Source organism: Capra hircus, chromosome 9 (genome assembly GCF_001704415.2).
Source record: "Capra hircus breed San Clemente chromosome 9, ASM170441v1, whole genome shotgun sequence".
NCBI lineage: Eukaryota > Metazoa > Chordata > Mammalia > Artiodactyla > Bovidae > Capra > Capra hircus.
This window is the reverse complement of record NC_030816.1, coordinates 61,132,833-61,154,367: the sequence shown is the minus strand read 5'-3', so window position 1 is coordinate 61,154,367 and position 21,535 is coordinate 61,132,833. Positions and strand designations below refer to the sequence as shown.

Sequence of the window (21,535 nt, the reverse complement as noted above, 5' to 3'; positions counted from 1 at the left end):
CTCACACCTCCCAGTCCGTTTACCTGGAATGCTGTGGAGAGCATCTTCATTCTCCAGAATGCCTCTCTGTTTGGTCGCCTGCAGCTCACTTTTGGATTTCCAGACCAGCTTTACCATCCTGATCATCTCTGGCAAGTCCCAGGGCAGCGGCCCCTGCTGGCACCCCGGCCGGCTGCCCAGGGGGGCGGGCAGCTCACCTTCTGGGGCCGTCCACCTTCTGCCCAGCTCTGCCGAGTGGAAATAGCGCTCGAGCACAGGCATTCTGCCCTGGTCCCCAGAAGAGGAGGTCGGGCTGCTGCTGCTGCTGCTGCCGCCGCGGCGGCGGCTGCTGCTACCAGAGGGGAAATTCTTCCCAGGCAGGGGAAGGCGAAGCCCCGGAAAATCCTCTCCAGCTTCGGAAAGGCAAGCCTCCTCCAGCCTGGCACAGCCCCCCTGTCCTTCCAGTCCCTCCACAAACACTGACGACGAGAGCGACTCACTTCCCAAGGTTTCTCACTGGTGAGAACGGTTCCTGTCCTCCTTCCTTAGAGAGAGAAAGCATTTTTCCCCCCCTTCTCTCTCAGGCACTGACTTCGCAGCACTTAATTAATCCCAGGCTACAGCTGGAACGACAGCAGAGGGGGGAAAAAAAGCCATTGAGGTTTTAGCCTTTGCTTTTTATCTTCTTCCGATTTATTTGTTCTCAGTTTTCTTTTGGTGCTTGTCAAAGTTTCTCAAGTAGCTTGTTTAGCCCTTAAGGACTTCATGCCAAGAGGTGGGGGGCTCCCCTTTGCCAGCCTCTCAGAGGGGTACTCCAGAGGCCAGTTACCTGAAGGTGTCAGGTAAGGAGTCACCCTCTTAGTGCAGGAAACCTAGAAGTTTCCGCAGCTCCAGCCCTCAAGGAGAAAACAGGGGAGGCTGAGCACTGGCAGGACCGATTCGCAGCTGCTCCTTTCTGGAAGGTCTGGCTGGGGGCCACCTTGCCAGTCCACCACAGTCTGCACTGAGCTGGGGTTATTCGAAAGGTCTTGGGTTGCTCCCCAGGACCACAGTTCACACACTCCCCTCCTCCATAACTCTCCCTCTCCGCTGTCACTTGGTTCTCAGCAAACTTAACTGAATTTTGGACTACTAGTCCAATCCCTTTGTAACCTCAGCTGCCCTTCGGCTGGAAGGGAAATAACAGTGAATCACACTCCAGAGCTAACTTTGAAAGAAGTGACTTGGGGAAGCATCCAGATCCTCATGCAAACGTGCAGTGAGGTTGCAAAGCCTGGACACATTATTTGGGATGGAATAATAATTTTAAAGCAGATTCATTGGAGACATAAATGACAGCAAAAAGAAAGTGTTGAAGATTCACTTTCCAGAGATAGAGTGCTGGGGACATGACATTTGGGCCACAAATTGGTACCCCCCCGACCTGACAGTGGTTGAGCTGAGGACAATCAGGGGCCGCCTGTCTTGGATCCTGAGGTTCAGAGATGGAGGCGCTCAGCCTAGAAGTGAGAACTCGCACAGCAGAGGGGTTGTCCCCTGGAGCTAGTGTGAAAAGCCCTGACACAAATGAAAGTGAGGTGGTATTTTGCCAGCAAATTGGGTTGGTAGGAGCAATTTGAACTTGGACATTCACGTGGCTAACTCCTATTTTCTTGGGGAGGTCATTGTAACAATCCCATCTTTCCTTTTCATGTCTCAGCATTGCAAAGGGCTTTATTTTGCTTGGCATTTTATTTTGTTGATGTACAATCTGTTGCTCCTGTTCTGCTTTCCTTTTGGGGCTGTTTTATCACATAGTCATTTGCTGTTTCTTTAGGGGAGAGGATAAGGACCATTGTAGGGTGTGTACTATTTTCATCTCCCTCACCTCATGTTTTAAAAGTTGAAACTAGCAAAAGCTACTGTCATGTTGTTATTGCTATTATGATTATTCCTCTAAACCCATGGGTGAGAAGTTTAGTTTTCTACAGTGAATTAAGTGGCTTTTCTTTTTTCTGGATGGAAAAGTACACTGGCAAAGCTTTCGTAATGGGTGAAGAAGGGTCAACATCTTTAAGGACAAGAAATAACAATAAAACACATTTAGGACACTGCTGCTTGTGAGTTTCATGATTAAAACATTGATCAAGCAGCTCTTCCTGTAACAACCAGATATTCATACAACCCAATTAGGAATCAATGACCCACTTATGAGAAAGATGTGCCTTTTTTAACTTCCTTCTTTGTTAAGAGATGAAGGGATTTAAGGCTCAGTCTGACAGTTCTACCACTTTTGACAGCCCTCCCAGTTCTTATCTTACCCTTCCATCAGGTTGGGGGCATTCAAGCTCTCTAGAATTGAGACAATTTTATTTAATAAGCACATGTATGCTGCTGTCCTCTATTAGCATATTTCCTGAATAGTGTCTTATACTCACTCCTCAGTCACAAACTTCCTTGACATAACAACCGAAGAGTTTCCTAAGTGTTTGACTATTTTTATTTTTGTTCAGTTATTTTGTAATAGTACTTAGCATCAGGATATCCTGACCCTTGGAACAAAGGGGTTAAGAACAAAGAAAACAAATATATGATATAATATGTTACATACACTAATGTATTAAGAATATAACTCTTCACTGCATATTCCTTTCAGAATGACTTTTTAAAAAAATCCTAGGATATAGGTTTCCACTGTATTCTCTATATAATTTTACATATTTCCATGTAAAAATACCTTAGAGAAGTTACAAAATGTTGAATCATTGAACATGAACACTTCATAGTCAAAATAAATTAAGGCCAGGAAAATGTCATCTCAAGTTTTCATCCTCGAAGAGGAATCTTCTTCATTAGAATATTTGGAAATTAAAAATACTGTACAATTTAAAACAAAAATTCTCCCCAATATGGGATTATCTCCATTCCACGGTAGAAGTGCAGAAATACCACAAGGAAGGTCATTCTCATGGTATTTCTGGCTCACATAGAAACAGGAAGTACAGGAAATCTTGCGAGAAAGCTTGGCTCAGGAGAGTTTTGGCTCAACTACAGGTTCAAGAGATTGGGACAAACTGATGAGATGCTAGCACTTGGACTGAAACTACTATCCCTCACAAATCTTGTAAAAGGTGGCTGTGTTCTATTTTGTAGGCTAGCATCTCTTTTATCTTTCAGATAGTTACTTTAGAAGAGCATGCCTTTAAACCTATGATTTGCCCCTTACATCATTCACCGATTACTATACGAGGGAAGGGGAGAAGGGGCTAATGGGAAGGATCTGTGCCCAGAGGACTTATAGAGCAAAGAGGTCTCATCTATGTAACTTGTAAGGATTCTTCTAAGTCTTAATATCAGTACTTAATATGCTACAAACAGGAAATTATAAGATAGACTTACAAAATAAGCTCTTTTTTTTTCAAGCATGTGAGTCAACCTAACTTCCCATGAAGAGGAAAGTAGCATAGTCCTCTTCTTGTATGAAAGAAATGTCATGAGAATTAACAAAATCAAAACAGCTTGTTCCAATGGATTCCTAAAATATCAAACTTTGTTGTGTGTTTGCAGCTATAAAGAAAAGAACTGATAACCACAATGCTAAAGTATATGACCAAGAAAAAAGATTTGGAAACATAATGTTTTAGAACCTGGATCATCTTGAAGAATTTCTAGTGTGCTGGGGGCTCAGTAAAATTCTTGTGGATTTATGGCTGTTCTAGTTGATAGGCTGATAAGCCTTTATTATACATGACTTTAAAAATATTAACAATATTAAATATTTTTAATAATTCTAGAGAATGTACATTAAAAAATAGAAACAGAAATACGCATTCATTTCAATTTTAGATTAGATTCTCAAAGCTTCATTTTAGTTAATCAAAGTCTTCTCACTAAGGTATTTTGCAAGTACTTTAAATACTTATTAACTCCCACCCTGTTTCTATATTTGAAGAAAAATTTGAGACTGTTGAGGGAATTTATTCATTTTGTCCTGGGCTTTTCTCTCCATCATTCAAATACGGATATATGATGTATAAACACACACACAAACACACACACGACCACCCAGGGTTTCACAAATGCAATTCAAATGCAATTCACAATGAGCAAAGGAGGAAAAACAAGTCTTTCAACTTTGTTTAAGGTAGTCTAAGTAGAAGAAGCTCTAACAATTTACAGTGTCCTTCAGGAGACATAGAAATGGAATAACTTTGGCCTTAACTAATCTTGAGGAATCATGCCAACAAGTAGGGAAAAGGACTTGGTCTACAGACCGACCATAGAAGGCAGCACATATTTCCACCATCACGTGGGAAGGGAGGAGAGGGGCGGGGCAAGATGAGGAGAGGCGAGGTCGGGGGAGGTAGAAGGAGGCTGAGCTGACAGATTCATAGTGTGATTTCACAACAGGTTTCTAAACTACAACCAATCATTCCCTTATTCACTCTGCAAATATGTATTAGCAGCCAGAGCAAGAGCAGAGGAGAGAATCTCTTTCCCAGCCCCTGGGCCCTTTCTCAGGCACTGGAACCTGTCTGGCCTTTCCCACCTCGTTTTGAGTTTTCACTGTGCATTTCGATGTCTTCTATTACTTTTCTTTGGATATTTAAAGAGAGAAACCAGGGTTTTAGCTGGCATCGTCAGACCTCTATCCTGGTTCTCAGATATCTAGCTAATGCTAAGTTTCCTGTTGCTGACAGTTAACCTGCAAAAAAAAAAAAAAAAAAAAAAAAAAGAGAGTCCAATAATACAGGGGTTGAGAACAAAATGACTGGAAGATTTGATTTTCTCTACCTGGCTTCCCCTCCCTGCTCTCTCCATGACCTGATGTTTTGCTATGTGACCATGGCATCCTCTGGCTGAAATCTTTCTGGGATTTCAGAACTTCTTTCTTTCTTTTCTTTTTGTCACGCTACACCACATGCAGGATCTTAGCTCCCCAACCAGGGCCCAAATCCATGCCTCCTGCACTTGGAGCGCAGAGTCTTAACCACTGGACTACCAGGGACACTTATTTCTGATTTCAAAGATTGTAAGTGGTGGTACTCTTTTCATAATTCCATGTTTGCAGGTGTGTCACCTTCTTCAAAAATAACTATAATGATGAAATATCCAAGAAGTCCTTCAAGACTGCTATTAATGCCTTAAGGGTTACAAAACTGTATTTCAGTTTCACCACTGAGCTTTGCCTCAAACTTAGAGATTTATCTACAAATGATGTGTGCTTAGTCACTCGGTCGTGTCCAACTCTTTGTGATCCTATGGACTGTAGCTTGCTAGGCTCCCCTGTCCATGTGGATTCTCAGGCAAGAATACTGGAGTGGGTTGCCATGTGCTCCTCCAGGGGATCTTCCCAACCCAGGAACAGAACCCAGGTCTTCTGCATATTCTTTACGATTTGAGCCACCAGGGAAGCCCATTTACAAAAGGGTATGGTACCAATAACAACCTTATCCACCATGCCTTTTATCTTATTTGTAAGGATAAAATAAGATTAAATAAAGATTAAATAAGCAATAATGTGCTGAAAATTTTTAAATGATATTTTTAAGCTGTAGGAAATCATAATTAATAATTTATCTAAACTGAAATTTTGGTTCTACTTTCCTGAGATCTATAAGAAAAACTGAAAAGTCAAACTTCCCATCCTTAAATTAGGTCCCACTCTGGAAATTCATGCTTTGCAGGAGTAGAGGAAGTCAGAGACAGGGTACTGGAGAGAGTATTGGAGAGTGGCCCCAGGGGAGAGAGAGTCAGAGATTTAATGATACAAAGGTGGGGAGAAGTGGGAAAAATGATTGCAATGTGAATGAGCATAGATGAATGACAAAATATGTGTTAAAAGAAACTCAGTAAGATAAATATTCATTGTAACTGCATTTGGGAGGTGTGATAACAGTTATGAATCATGTCTAGAGTGTAAGCCTGCGCCATCTTTACCAAGGGTTATTTAGTGTTCTGGTTAATACTGTATCCGTTTCTGTGATTAGAATTTCAATTTCCGGCCACAGTGACTAATGGTTGTGTTTGATGTTCATGAGCTGTAAAGCTTTGTGTTGTAGGCTGTGGTGATGAACATGTGTCTCAGGCCTCCCCCTGGCTTCGTTTCTCTAAACAAACCACATGGGCTTCCAGTCTTTTTCTTGGGAGTCTATAATCCTCAAATATTTTAATAATTTTGATAGCTCCTATCTCATCTCCATTGAATTCACAAATATTTTTCAAGGTGGTATAATACATAAAACCAAGTAGAATGTTTCAAAAGTGGTTTAAACAAAGTCTGAAATATGTTTTACTTCTTTTTTGCAAGTGAGATACATGGATTCTGGAAGCTCTCAAGAACTGGGAAGACTAAGAAGTCTCAACTAAGACTAAGAACTCTCAAGAACTAAGAAGACCTCAAGAAGGCTGGAGGGGAGATTATCCAGACATCCTCAAAGACCTGCTGGGAAATGCCCGAGTGAGATTTTTTTTTTCCCTCTTAATATAATAAAAATAAACTAGATCACTAATAAGATATAGAAATATTATTAGTATAAACAACATAAAAGGAAAGTGAGAAAATGGTAAGGAATAAAACCTTCTAAGAGCATTTACTTTTTTTCCCTTTGGCATTCAGTTATGTTTTTGTTTATGGAGTTCAAAGTCAATTTGGAAGAAGGACGTTTCAACTATATGTGTATGAAGCATAATCCTACTGCCTCCTCAAATTATTATTTATTTTTCCCTCTTTCACGTATTACCTCCTGGTGATTATGAATTACATTAAATATCTACGCCAAAAGGTGTCTCTCAGATCCTGTTATACAGCAATTCTTCTCAGATGTTAGTGTGCACACAGATCACTTGGAGATTCTATTAAAATGAAGATTTGGTTTGGGCAGGTCTGGATGGGGCCTGAGATCCTGCATTTCTAGGAAGTTCCGTGAGGATGACAAGGTCTGCGGTTCACACTGGGATGCAAAGTGAGAGGCCTACTAAGTGGCAGATATTTTCTGCCTCTTCCATGTTAATTATGAAAGAAAATGAAGCAAAAGTGCTCTTCTTTACAGGAACATGTATTAAGACTTTTGAAAACAATCAGTCGTGGCTCAGGATGACTACTCTCAACTGGAAATAAGCAACCAGAGCTGCAATATAAGAGCAAGGGCTATGTCCAGGAGCATTCGTGATATTGAATCACTACTTGGCTTTTAAATTTTGTTTCATACATTTCTTTTCCCTTATGAATTAACTTTAAAAAATAAGGTTGACTAAACAGTATGGGCCACTGTGAGAAAGAATATATGTACAATGGAGTCAACTTCAAAGACAAATGGCTGTTTCTGAAATTTCAAGCAAAATCTACTTAAGCCTAATTTTGCCACTCTTCCCCCTTTCCAGCATTTTGTTGTCCTGTGTGTGTGTGCTGTCTCAGTTGTACCTGATTCTCTGTGACCCTATGGACTGTAGACTACCAGCTTCTTCTAGCCATGAAATTTCCCAGGCAAGAATACTGAAATAGGTTGCTGTTTTCTTCTCCCGGGGATCTTCCTGATCCTGGGACTGAACTTGTGTCTCCTGAGTTGCCTGCATTGGCAGGCAGATTCTTTACCACTGAATCACCAGAGACTATTGTTATTTTCAGAATGATTGAAATACAGGCAAGGCTCTGAGTCTCTGATCTTCATCATCATGGATATTCTCATCAAGACGTACTTCTTCATTTGATTTATAAAAGGTCTATGTAAAGCAGACTTCAGATGAAGTCTGGTAATCTTTCTCACTGTAATACTCCAGGCATGAATGAATGGTGACCAGATGACTCCACAAAGCAAAGATGGAAAGAAAGTAGGCATTCATGGAGCTATAACCAGTGAGTAGCGTACGGTGCTGCTGACTCAGAGAAATGTACTGCAATGTCACAGTGAAATATAAAACAAAACAGAAAAGATAAACTCTGCAACAGGCTGTATTCTTTATCAGGTATCACCTGGAGTTCAGGCAGCTCCAGACATAGCGTTCATGGGAAAGTGATACCAGAAGCAAGAGGCATGTGAAATCAACTGGAAGACAAGCATGAAGTTGGAACACTATCACATTTATATGATTAAGAATTTGAACAGTTAACTGAATAAGAACGCTTAGAATAAATGGAAGCATCTGCGGGTAATTGGAAAAACAGGTGGTTGTATTTTTTTCCCTTTGTCTTTTCTGATTCTTTCTAATGCTAAGTGCTTTCTACCTTGATGAACGCCTATATTTCCTATCATATACAGGAGTAACTAAGAAACAAGAAAGGGAAAGCTAGGAGGTAATGGATTAAAAGTGAATATATATCACGGTAATTTTAAAGGTAATTTTAGAACCTCTTCTCCTCTGGAGAATCAAGGGGAAAAAGGAAAGTTGAGGTGCGGCTTCCCTGGAGGCCTGGTGGTGAAGACTCCACACTTCCACTGAATGGTGCAAGGGCTGCCATGCGGTGCAACCAAAACAAACAAAGAAAACCATTTTTTTTAAATAAGAAAAAATAAAAAGGAATTAGAAAAGTATTCAGGGAAATGGCTTGACAGAAAGCAGTCATAAAAAATAAGTAAAGGGGGGACTATTTAATGTATATAAACAATATACAACACACTCTCTGTGTAGTATGGTATGGGAAATCCAGCTGAACCCCCCACTCCCTTTTGTGGTACGTAGTGTTGCTAGAAGATAACAGCAGTACCATCAAGGAAAGAAAGCCTAACACACTAGAACAATTGGCAACACTGATGCATGTATGGAATCTTTACCATCTAAAGAGTCTCTAAGAGTTTCTTCGTAACCTTCTTTTCCATTCCACATTTAAATTCTAACTAAAATTTGCTCTATTTCATAAAGTATCTAAAATGATTGCGCATCCTTCTGTCTCTAAGAGGTGTTTATCATGGGTTCTGCTCTATTTTCTTCTCTGGGCTGCTGGGACCTGCTGCTTTCTGTCCTCCATGATCTTCTCCCTGAATCCATTCAACACTCTGACCATGAGACTTCTTGCATTCTTTGTCCTCTTACACATTTTTGTTTGGGACATTCACGTTCTGTTGCCTATTTTGAGTGTAAGGCAAAAATACCTACCTTTGACTTGCATGACATATCTTGCTGCTCTTATATCTGTGTGTCTGGATTAGAATATAAGGAGTCAACTCCAGAACCATCTGCAACTAGGCTTTTAAAAATACTTTTTTATGTTTTATTACTTCTTTGCTTTCAAAGTTTGAGGAGCAAATTGATTGAGCTACTTCTAAAATGTATTTTTTACTTTCTCTTTAGTCATTCAAAAAAATTAAGTGAAGTCTTAATTATTTTTAAAAGTTAGGATATTCCTAATGTGCATATCATTTTCTAATGTGCAACAAATAAAAAGTGATGGAGACATTAGTAGTAACACAACACAGAGAGAATTATTACCTAAAGAAATAGTCTAAATCCCTTTGTTGGGCATTCAACATTTCAAAACCATGCTCACGCTAACCGAGCCTTGTAAACTCACTCAAGCGTACATTTAACACTCAAAATTCCTGTGGAATCATATTGTTTCCCATACGTGCTAGATGCGCAATGATCTGTATGGTAGGCAGAATAATGACCTCCCAAAGATGTCTACATCCTAATCCCTAGAACCTGTGAATAAATTAGTTTACATAGCAAAGAGGAATTACTGTAGCAAAAGGAATTAAGGTTGCTAGTCATCTGATGTTAAGATAGGGAGACTCTTCTGGATTGTCTACATGGATGCAGTGTAATCACAAGGGGTTCTTACATGTGGACAAGGGAGGCAGTGTCAGACTGATAAGATGTGATAAAGATTCAACTAGCCAGTGTTAGCTTTGAAGACAGAAAGAACCCTCAAGCCAAGGAATGAGGGCAACCTTTCAAAGAAAGAAAAGGGAAAGACTGCATTCTCTTTAGAGCCATCAGAAAAGAATGCAGATACTTTGATTTTGGCCTAATGGGACTCATTTTAGACTTCTAAACTCCAAAACTGTAAGATAAAACATTTGTGTTTGTTTTAAGCATTAAGTTTGTGGTAATATGTTACAGCAGCATCAGAAAGCTAATATTTATTGCTCACATTTTTCTTCTCTTTATTGGGAAAGATTTTTCCACTTATCTCATCCAAAAAACTCCCATTTTCTTCATGAAGTCTTTGTGCCCCACTTCAACTGCCTCTTTGATTTAAAATAAAACAGAACTTCTTATCCATTTTATTTATTTTTAAGACAACTTGTATCACTATTGGCCTTTAATGCTCCAGCTTGTCTTTCAACTTAGAATGCAGGGAGCATTGTTTCATAGTTTGTATAATAACATAAAATCCTGGGATGTACCCTTCCTTCCTTTTTTTCTTCCTTTCTCCCTTCCTTCTGCATTTACTGAGTGGCTAATAATTTATTGAGTATCTCACGCTAAGTGCTTTATATACAAAACCATAGTCCCTGTCCTTAAAGTTATTTACAAATTTAGTGGAGAAACAAACACATATACAACTAATCATAAAGCATGATGTATTGTAGTATTAAAATATAATTATGGACCAGACAGGTCTCAATTAGTGACTGTGATTAATAATGATGAAAACCAACATTTTTTCTTAAAATTTCCTTGTACCTTGACAATTTAGACAATGTCTAGAAATCTATTTAAAACAAAAAATTATGAACTATATTAGAGTGTGTATGTTGTCAAAATAATGTGGATGATTAATTATATTTTTGTTGATTATTTTTTATTTGCTGATAGGATTTTTTTTTTTAAAGTCTAGCTGTAATGATTTTAAAACTTTAAGAATCTTCTCACCACTTTTCTCAGGTGACTTGATATCATGTTGCTAGTGACTTGGCAGCTTAGGGAAAGTTCTTGTTCCTAGATGGCCAAGAAAGGCAAATCATGCAATGCCAGAGTTTTAAAGGACTTTAGAGATAAATTAATCATTTCATTTAGATCCCATCTTAGCTCAAGCTGAAGACAGACTGGATAGCTGAAACAACAGAAATTTATTTCTCACAGTTCTGAAGTCTGGAAGGCTGAAATCATCAGGGGTCAGCATGGTTAGGATCAGGTGAGGCTCCTTATGCAAACACTGCCTTCTTACTACATCTTCATGTGGTGGAGAGATCATGCCTCTCAAGTCTTTCTTATAATCTCATTTATGAGGGCCCCACTCTCATGACCCAGTTACTCATCACACTGGGATTAGGGTTTCAACATAAGATTTTTGGAAGGACACAAACATTCAATCCACAGCAGGTAATTTTCTAATTATACCGATAATGACAGCATAAGCCCTGGATTCTCACAGACCTGAGCTTAAGCATGTTCTTTTCACTGCTTATGTACTCAGTACAGCACTACACATTTTATACGAAATGCCTTATATTATCCTTACAAGAACCCAGATAAGGTAGGTACAATCATGATTGCCTATGAGATTAATTTGCTCAAGATTCAGATACTACCAAGCTTTAGAAGAGTGATTTGAACCAAAGCAGGTTGGCTCTAGAGCAGGCTCTCTTAACACTGTGCTACACTTCCTGTGTGGCTGGGTATATTATAAAGCAATAGGAACTTGGTTTGATCAACATGTTGCAACCATCCATGGCTGTATCCGTGGCTGTATCATGAACATTTATGTAAGGCAAGTCAGAAGGAAAGAATAATTATGATACTTCCAGCACCTGTTTCTATATTTTTTTCTTCCTGGTAGGATTATATCCTGTGTCCTTTAAGCCATATTCTATCCCACTGTAGTCATGACTGTGGCTACCAGGTTGGACTGGAGATTTTTGCCACAACCTTCATCCAGAAAGTGCTGAAGGTCTTCCTGTCTCAGTATGATTGCAGAGAATGAAAATGGCACACATAGACATTTTTTTTTTTAATTAGGTGAACATCTGGTCTCCCTTCATTAATGGATGGTTTCCTCAAGCCAGACACTACACTCCAAAAATAACTTCATTCCTTATGAAAACTGACTTGAGTTACCTCTACCATTCTGTGTGATTGTCATTGCCACACACTGGAACTCTTCAGGGTAGCGATGAAAGATGATCAGAGTAGTTTCTGTGTGATTTAATCATAATTGCAGCAGCAACTCTGCTGTCTCTGACCTAAATCTTCAATCTGAAAAACCAGGGAACAATGATGTAGAATTGGTGAATGGAGATGAGTCGATTTCCCCAAGACATTAGAGGGACATTTTCCTTTTGGAGCCATTTAGCAAGGCTGCTTTCAGTATCACAGTGCCAGCTGCATCTGGGTTTTCTAAACAGCTTGGCCAGAAATGGGAAAAAGAGATTCTTAAGTGTTTCCGAGTGTTAAGGAAATGACTTGGGTCAGTTTTTATATGTACAATACATGTAGGGAAATCCAAATCTGGTCTTCAGCTGATTTCTGACCTGGGGTAATAGATTGGAGATGAAGTTGATGACAGCTACATTTCCAGTGGGCCAGGCAGTTTCTGTTTTCTGCCTTAGCTCCTTTTCTTGGCTTTACTTCCACATGGTAAATTTGGTTACCTCGTCGTTTATATCCACAGTCCTTCTACTAGGGAAATGTAAACCTATAAATTTCACAACACCTTTATATAACACCTTCTTTATAAGGTGTTACAAAGTGACAGAAGGGCTTGGCTCTTCAGAAATGTCCCTAAGGAGGGAAAAGTTCAAAGCCTGGGGCAAATCATTCTGACTTTCAGATCATCAACTTCTGTGGATATTCCCCAAGTCCTGTCCCCAGTAATAATTTATTAATAAATTAATTCACTTATTTGAAATAACATGAAATACTCTAAATCTTTGCCTGACCAAACCCAATTAATCCCAACCATTCCATTTATCCATCTATACATCTGTCCTTACATCAATTATAATTTATGCCTTGTTTTATTTAAAGTTTTTCTTTATGTCCATCATGCATATAAATTCTGTATTTCATTTTGGCAATATTACATTAAGAGTGCAGATACTCATTTCTTTGATAGCTTCCTTAGAGAACCTCTCAAGCAGTCAAGATCACAATGAATGATGAAATAGCACTATTATGTCTGTGGTAAAAATAAGAAGAAAGTTCGGTGGGGGATAGCCACAGCATTTTGGGTAACCTCAGAAGGGATACTTGGTGTTGCAAAATCCAAGTACTCTTTTTGACCTAAACCATATGCTGGTTTTCTTGAAATTATTGAAGGGTTAGAACTTTTCCCCACTAACATGCTTGGTAAAGTCACATTTCCCCATAAGAGCACAAATGTGCAAACAAAAGACTGGTTATAGAAATCTACTTGAAATTCCTTAGAGGACATACACAGTTGTTTCTTATCTTTAACCTATGGGTCAAATGTACCTCTGACATCTATTTTCTTCTAGTTGGCATGTATGGGGAGCTTTTCTTTTAGGATCTTTGGAAAGAGAGTTTTCAGAAACAAAACAAAAACTGAAAGAGCTTTTATCCTCCAGTAGAACCAAAGTGTTGGAAAAATTAGACTGAACTCTTGGGACAACTGAGGATTAAATGAGAACATTTGTGCAAAGTCTGTAGAACAAGTCCAGGTGCAAAGCAGGCATTCAGTAAAAGGCAGTTATGACCATCTTTTCCAAATCACCTGCTCTCTTTTGCATGGAGCTGGCATCAATAGCCCACTTAGCCCTGTGTGCCATCAGTAGAGCCAGAAAGTAATATACAGAGGGTAAAAGATAGGAGAAGTAAAAGTGTAGCGGGGATAAATTAGGAGTTTGGGATTAACAGATACATACGACTACAAGTCAAACAGAGAGACGACAGGACCTATTGTATAGCACAGGGTACTATATTCAATATCTTGTAATAACCTATAATGGAAAGGAATTTAAGAATATATATATATATAACGTATATATATAACTGAATAATTTTGCTGCACGTCTGAAACGAACACATTATAAATTATATACTTCATAAAAATGTTTGCAAAAAAGAGGTAAAAGTAAGCAAAAACAAAGGGTATGGAGTGGTCAAGGAGATGGTAGAAAAGAAGGCAAAGACAAAAAAGAAACTACAGAGAAAAGAAGAAAAAGTATGGCTTTTCACTGTCAATAATCATAAAGGTTACTCCAGGACCCTGGAGAACATCAGCTGCTGGGCCCTTCTGTTCAATACTGGGCTGTTCCCATCTCTTCCTCATGAGTTTCAGATGATCTGAAAGGTTCTCCAGATCCAGTTGTACACAACATAAAATTAAGTTTTTCTAGTGTGTTCTAAATAGATAGCCATTGACACCGAGTACTAGTGTGGTCTAAATAAACAGGCATAGACACTGAGTACTGAACCAGTTTCTCTTTAACTCTCTAGAAACCCATTGCAATGTAATTATTCCTAGAGAATAATTGTCTTAAAAGTCTTTATTTCCTCACTTTTCATCAAAGGATGTAAGTTGCTGAAGTATCAAATCTTTCTTGGTAAGACACTGTCATCTGTAAATCAGTCCCTCAGGACATTGCAAGGAGCACACTGGTGGTTTAGTCGCTAAGTCGTGTCTGACTCTTACAACCCCATGGACTGTAGCCTGCCAGACTCCTCTGTTCCTGTGATTCTCCAGGCAAGAATACTGGAGTGGGTTGCCATTTCCTTCTCCAGGGGAATATCTGGATTCAGTAATCGAACCCCAGTCTCCTGCACCGCAGGCAGATTCTTTATCGACTGAGCTACAAGGGAAGGCCAAGAAACACACTCCTGGCTGGTAATTAAAAGCACTCTGGGAAACGCCATCACCTCTTCAGGACTTATGAACATCATTGAAGGCATTAAAGTTTCTCACCAATTTTCTAAATAATATCCTTGTGGTCTGAAAAAGGTAAAGCAACTTCAAAAAGACCATTTATTTACTTTTGCCATGAGATGGTTCCTATAATTAGAAAAATCAAAGGTTTCTTATGAGAGTGTGAAATGACTTTTGCAGTTCTTGGAGAAGATTGCAGAAATGACCACGTCAAAAGAAAGTAAGAGAATGGCTTTCTTCACCATCAGGGGATTAGGATGGTGAAGGAAAGGTGCTCTGTTCAAGGAACTTGGGGAGCTGTAATTATAGAACCACTCTGAACTGTCCATTCCTCAGCCCCTCCATTGAAGACTGGAGAAGGACTGTTGGTGAGATTAGTGTGGTGTGGGACCAGGGGACAACTCAGAAGATTTGGGCTTCAGTCTCACATCAAAGGTTTAGACAAGATCTAAGCATCAACCTTTCTTTAGGGTTCTGCTTGCTCAGCTCTTGTTGGGGCTTGTAGACTACCTCTGAGTATGTCAGACCTGGCAACATCCTGCCGTTCTGGGATCTTCTGCACTGAGAGATGAACCCGGACCAAGAGTGATGTCACTGCCATACCACTGATCAGAGCAGACTGTTCATCAGGTGTGCAGATATCTGTTCAATGAATGAATGACCATTCACCCCTGAATGGCCTCATAGGTATCTAAAAGCAGCTCTATAATTTGACAAAAAAGCTCGAGTGTCACAGTGGCCTTATGGAAACTCAGCCAGTGTAGGACCGTATTAGCAAATAGCTGGTTTCATGGGGCAGTGGGGTAAAATGGGTGAGTGAGCTGATTTTTTTTTTTTTTTTTGGAGACCATCCTGTTTCTCTCAGTCTCTTTCTTTCTCTTTTTGGTTTCCATTTGTGATCTCTGAGACTCCACAGACATAGTACTTTGCAGTCTCTCCCACCCTCTCTACCAGTGCTCCCTAGTGGGACAAGTAAATCTGATCCTAGGAGCTCAGTCACTACCCATCCAAAGCCCCAGGCCAACTCTGGGGAAGAGTCAGGACGTTGCGTGCGCCACACATACAGGCTTGGCACTCAGCCCCCACCACGCTGCTGGGGCCAGGCAGGGAGGTCACCCCTTCTGATACCTGAAGAGCGGTGCCTTCCACCTCCTGCACTGCGGGTATCACTGCACATGGCCAGGGCAATGGGACAAAAGAGATCACTCTGGCTCTTCAGGCGCCAAGATGAGGAAAATCAACGTCAGGGCCCAAAGGATGCAACTGCTGGGGACAAAAGGTTACTACACATTAACAACCAGTCATTACAGAAACATTGAGTAGGCGCTCACGGATGGAAAAGACAAGAGATCTCTTGACCCTACATGACAACTCTTTTTCAGGGAGACTCTGAAGCACAGGGCTTCATTCACCTTGTCAGTAGCCAAGGCAGGAAGATGAAATGAACAGCACTGCGCAACAAACGCTCATGAAACACCTTTTATGAGCCAGGCAGGAAGCAAAGCTTTGAACAAGTCAGACTTTACATTCCAGTGAAAGCCAGAAACACGCACACAAATACATTAACAAGACAGTCCTCGGTCATTATCAGAGATATTATAAACAAAATTAATTGATTAATAGTGGCTGAAAAGGGATTTTCTTTTCTTTTTTTTTTTTGAAAAGGGATTTTCATTGTATGATTGGGAGAGGCCTCTTGAACTAAGTGATAATCAGGCTGAAAATTAATGGCAAGGAAAAGCCGGCCAAAGTTCTAGGGAAGAAGATTTGAGGTAGAGGAACAACTGAGGGAAAGACCCTTTTAAAGCAAGAACTAGCTGGCTGTGTCTGAGAAACGAAGAGCAGATGGCAGGGATTCAGTGAGTGAGGGAGAGGGTTGTGTGTGATGAGATTCTGAGCAGACCATGTTAGGCTGTGTAACTGACTAGAGATGATCTTGGATGTCATTCCAGGTGTGATGATAAACTATCAGAAGTTTTTCAGAAGAGTGGTGTGATCTCACATAGTTTTAATAAGATCACAGTAGTAGTTCTGCTGAGAAGGGATTTTATAGGAGCAAGAGTAGAAGCAGAAATTAGCAAGCAGGCTAGTAAAATTCAAGAAAGAAAGAGCAATGGCTTGGCTAGGGTGAGCCCAGAGGAAAAATAAAGTTTTAGGAAAGATTTTGGAAGCAGGTCTCGAGAATATACCTATGGATTGGCATATGAGGGAAAGACGGCAGCTGAGTTCTAGTATCCTAGTTAATGGCTGGGATGGGAAGAAACATATTTAGATGTGATGCTAATCAAGCACTTAGGTGGATATTGGGAGTTTGGGATGCCTTTCAGATACCCTAGTAGATGGCAAGTAGATAGTTTGAGTATAGAGTCTAGGGGGAAAAATCAGTCCTTACATGTTAATTTGGGAAATATTGGCATATTTGTTTTGAACACTGTGTCCTGTTCAGTCCAACTGCTTCCATCCCAAATCAACATAAACTAAGTACGGTAAGTGCTGAAGATAAAGAGACCAAAAAGCCCGTAATCCCAGAGGAGGTGGCAGACCAAAGCAGGCATGATTGTTAAAATGCAATGGTAAAACGGAGGAAGGTACAGGTACAAGGGAAGGTATATTATGGAGCAAATAGTTATTCCTGGAATAGTTATGGACAGTGGAGAGAAGAGGTGATCTGAGAGACAGTCATTTGATAGAAACAATTTTCTTATGAATCTCTTCTTTTAAAATAAGATCTTTTTCAGAGAACATAGAAAGTAGATGGGATTTGTTCCTAAAGTGTTACGGACAAAAGAAAATTCCATTTTGAATGGTTGTTTGATCTTGGAGAAGGCAGTAATCACTCTAGGACTTATTTTCCTCTGTAAAAGGAGAAGATTGAGTTCAGTGCAGTTTTATGCCTCAGAGAGATGATATGATAGGAAATTATGGTCAGCAAGTTATTTTTTGCTATATATTTAAAAGCTATATTATATTACCAGACATATTTCAATACAGTAAATGGCTTAATATATAGATATATACACTTATAAAAATATATGTATGTTTTTAGTAGAAACAAAATATTTAGCTTTGATAAATTGATATATTTATAAAATAAATTGCCTTATGCCAATTGTCAAAAATTTCAAATTCTTAGTTGACATAAAAATGTTAGCACCTTAATGAGCACAAGATCTAATTGTTAAAAAAGAGGGAAAAAGAAAAACAAAATAATCATTGCCAAGTTAATACAGTTTCATAGACAAAATATTTTAAACCATGAGTATATTGGGGGTACAATGAGAAAAAAGCATATTTGATAGGTGTAGTTTTACAGTTTGAGAGATTTTCCTTTTCTTCATCTTTTAAAGCTATACTAAATATTTGACTTCTCTGTCACTTATTTCACTCTTTGTGAAATTAAAAAAATTTGTTTTCTGGGAATTAATTTCTTCATCGTATGAAACAATGCAACTTCTCTCAAGGCACCCTGCAATTTACCAGAATAACTTTGGCTACAGAGTCCTGGAATGTCCTTCACTTTATTCATTTTACAGGGTTGAACAGTTTATTCTCAGAGAGTCATTTATTAACCTCAGAAGCAGATCAATTTTAAGAACAATACTTTGCATTTCTGGTAGTATTTATTTCCAGGATTGTATTTTTAAAAATCTATTTAGTAGTATGCATACTGACTTCATCAAGTGGATATAAGCAGAGACTATGTTTTTGTAAAATGGGTGACCATGAGACAATTCTGGGCCTTTTGTGGGGAGGGGGAACCCATGTGTCTACCCTTGGGCACAAAGATAGCTAATGCAAAGGCTAAGTCCATATTTAGGGGGTCAACAAAGCATGGACACTAAAATTTTCTTATAATAAATACTTGGATTTTTTGATACATACATTTTTAAAGTATGGAAATAAATATCTTAAGAATCATCAGAACTTTGTTAGACTTCTTTAAGTGATGAAGATTCCTTTATTGTTTCGTTTTGAGTTACTTAAATGAGGAGGTACCATGTTCTTTTTGTTACTTAGAGTGTTCAAAGTTTTTCATATGTGTATGCTCAGTCATGTCTGATCCTTTGTGACCCCCTGCACTGTAGCCCACCAGGCTCCTCTGCCCATGGAATTATCCAGGCAAGAATACAGGAGTGGATCTTCCCGACCCAGGGATTAAACCCGTCTCCTGCATTGGCAGGTGGATTCTTTACCCCTGAGCCACCTGGGAAGCCCTCAGAGGTTTTCATTTGACTCTAAATGGCATGGTGATCCAGATTACATGCCACTGTTGGCCTCCTTTTTCTTTTTCTTTTTTTTTTTTAATTTATTTTTTAAATTTTAAAATCTTTAATTCTTACATGCGTTCCCAAACATGAACCCCCCTCCCACCTCCCTCCCCATAACATCTCTCTGGGTCATCCCCATGCACCAGCTCCAAGCATGCTGTATCCTTTTTTCTTGACTGGGTTGGGATCAGGGTTGTTTGTAATGCTGAGGAGTTGATCACATTTAGTCAGGTTGGACATAATGCTTAGGTGTTATACCCACTGTATGATTTTTCCATGTCTGTCTGAGGTCACGGAGGACAAACCAAAAATCTTCAGGGGAAGAATATAGTCCCAGAGTGATCACCTGTTGATCTAATCTGAGTGGAGTTACCAGGAAATTGGGATGTATAAGAGGAGTCTGATACTAAATAGGAAATGTGTTGCAGTAATGCTCTAAACAAAGAAATGGATGAAAGAAAAATCAGTCCATCTCTCAGGTGAAGTTTTATCTGGTCCTCATTCATGAGCTTCCCAAGGACTCTGGTTTGCAGGACTTGGGTTGAAGGGACTCTGGTGGAGGTATGTCTTCCTGATTTATTCTGGATTCAGTTATCTGCGTTCTGGGGTCCTGTCAATCATAATGAGATTGGGATTCTTCTGGGGATCAAATGATTTGCCCCCAAATTCAAGAAAATATACAGATAAAAGTCAGAAGACAACTATGGCTTTAAAAATCCTAAGTCACTATTTAATATTTTTGAAATTTTCCCTGGCTATCTTATCCACTGCCATCATAGTTCCTAACTTCCCAGGGCTGTCAACCAATGTTGTCAATGTATGTTGAAACATAACCTGTTCAGTCAAAAATGCTTAGGGTAGAAATTCTTAGGAGTTTGCATGTTTAAAGAAAATGAGTTCATTTTCTTCCTGATCATACTTTATGTTAAAATATTAGTTCAGTTCAGTTCAGTTCAGTCGCTCAGTCGTGTCCGACTCTTTGCGACCCCATGAATCGCAGCACTCCAGGCCTCCCTGTCCATCACCAACTCCCGGAGTTCACTCAGACTCACGTCCATCGAGTCCGTGATGCCATCCAGCCATCTCATCCTCTGTCGTCCCCTTCTCCTCCTGCCCCCAATCCCTCCCAGCATCAGAGTCTTTTCCAGTGAGTCAACTCTTCGCGTGAGGTGGCCAAAGTACTGGAGCTTCAGCTTTAGCATCATTCCTTCCAAAGAAATCCCAGGGCTGATCTCCTTCAGAATGGACTGGTTGGATCTCCTTGCAGTCCAAGGGACTCTCAACAGTCTTCTCCAACACCACAGTTCAAATGCATCAATTCTTCGACGCTCAGCCTTCTTCAATATCCAATTCTCACATCCATACGTGACCACAGGAAAAACCATAGCCTTGACTAGACAGACTTTAGTTGGCAAAGTAATGTCTCTGCTTTTGAATATGCTATCTAGGTTGGTCATAACTTTTCTTCCAAGGAGTAAGCGTCTTTTAATTTCATGGCTGCAGTTACCATCTGCAGTGATTTTGGAGCCCCCCAAAAATAAATATTAGTGGTAACATTAAAAGTTGCCAACTCCTTCTTCAAATAGTGCAAGAAGCCATTTCCTATGCTAGTCAGTGATGTTTGAATACTGCCTGATATAAAATTTGCCTTTGGCCCAATTTTGATCACCCAATTCAAAAAATTATGTATAATGGAGTAAAGTCCAGCAAGTAAAAAACTAAAAGTTAATGTGGTTAAATTTTCAGGATTAATAATGAAAAATTAATATTGTCAAAACCCAATAGTTTTGATAATACTGATAGCTAAAACTGTCAACAGAGGAAATGTATTTAAATGATTGTTTTCCCTGCTGATACTTCCTATTTAAGTCCCTGACCTAAAAACAATAATATTTGGATGAAATTTATTTTTTATATAAAATGTGTAACACATTTCTGTTCTAACAATTTAAATGACTGTATTATGACTATTACTTCAAGGACGTGTATGGTAAGGGCTCCAGGCTACTACATTTTAAAAAAGTTTTGGGTCAGCATTTGGCAGGTTTTCAGAATTCACTTTTCTTGTTCTCAAGGCAGTTGGCTTTAGAAACTTGTCCCTGCCTTCGATTCTATTGCTTCAGATCTTCTGGAGGCTGTGAGACCAGATAACCAAGCTGATTAAATATACTTGAATAAGTAGTACTTGTGTGTTATGCTTGTGTACTTGCATTATGCTTGTGAACAAGTAGGCTTAGAGATTGCTACTGGGAATTCCTCTCGCAGGTGAGAAGGCCAGCTACCTTGTCCTTTATTTTATTTTACTTCTGGTTTCCCTGTCCTGTTCCAGATGATGGACCTCACCCCAGGCCTGCCTGCCCAATACTTCATATACTTCAGTAGGTGTGGTGTATGCAGGGGTGAGGCCAGGAGTTCTGGACAGGATCTCAGTTGAAATTCTGGCTGTCGTAATCCTGCTGTGTGACACTCGGCAAGTTACTTGACCTCCCAAGCCTTAGTTTCATCAACTAGAAAATGAGAATGAAAAGAAACACTCTCCTGA

General features: G+C 39.5%; 1 protein-coding gene across 3 annotated transcripts in view; it reads right to left on the bottom strand.

Moving 5' to 3' along the window:
* PDE7B (phosphodiesterase 7B) overlaps positions 1–21,535 on the bottom strand; it is a 360,318-nt gene that overhangs the window by 161,127 nt on the left and 177,656 nt on the right. The window contains exon 1 of one of the 3 annotated variants that reach the window (XM_005684793.3): positions 24–2,489. The exons of the other annotated variants lie outside the window; for them this stretch is intronic. Coding sequence (XP_005684850.1) covers positions 24–261 — 238 coding nt within the window. The 5' untranslated portion in view covers positions 262–2,489. Of the gene's footprint in view, positions 1–23; positions 2,490–21,535 lie in introns of those variants that run through there. 3 annotated transcript variants of the gene reach the window in all.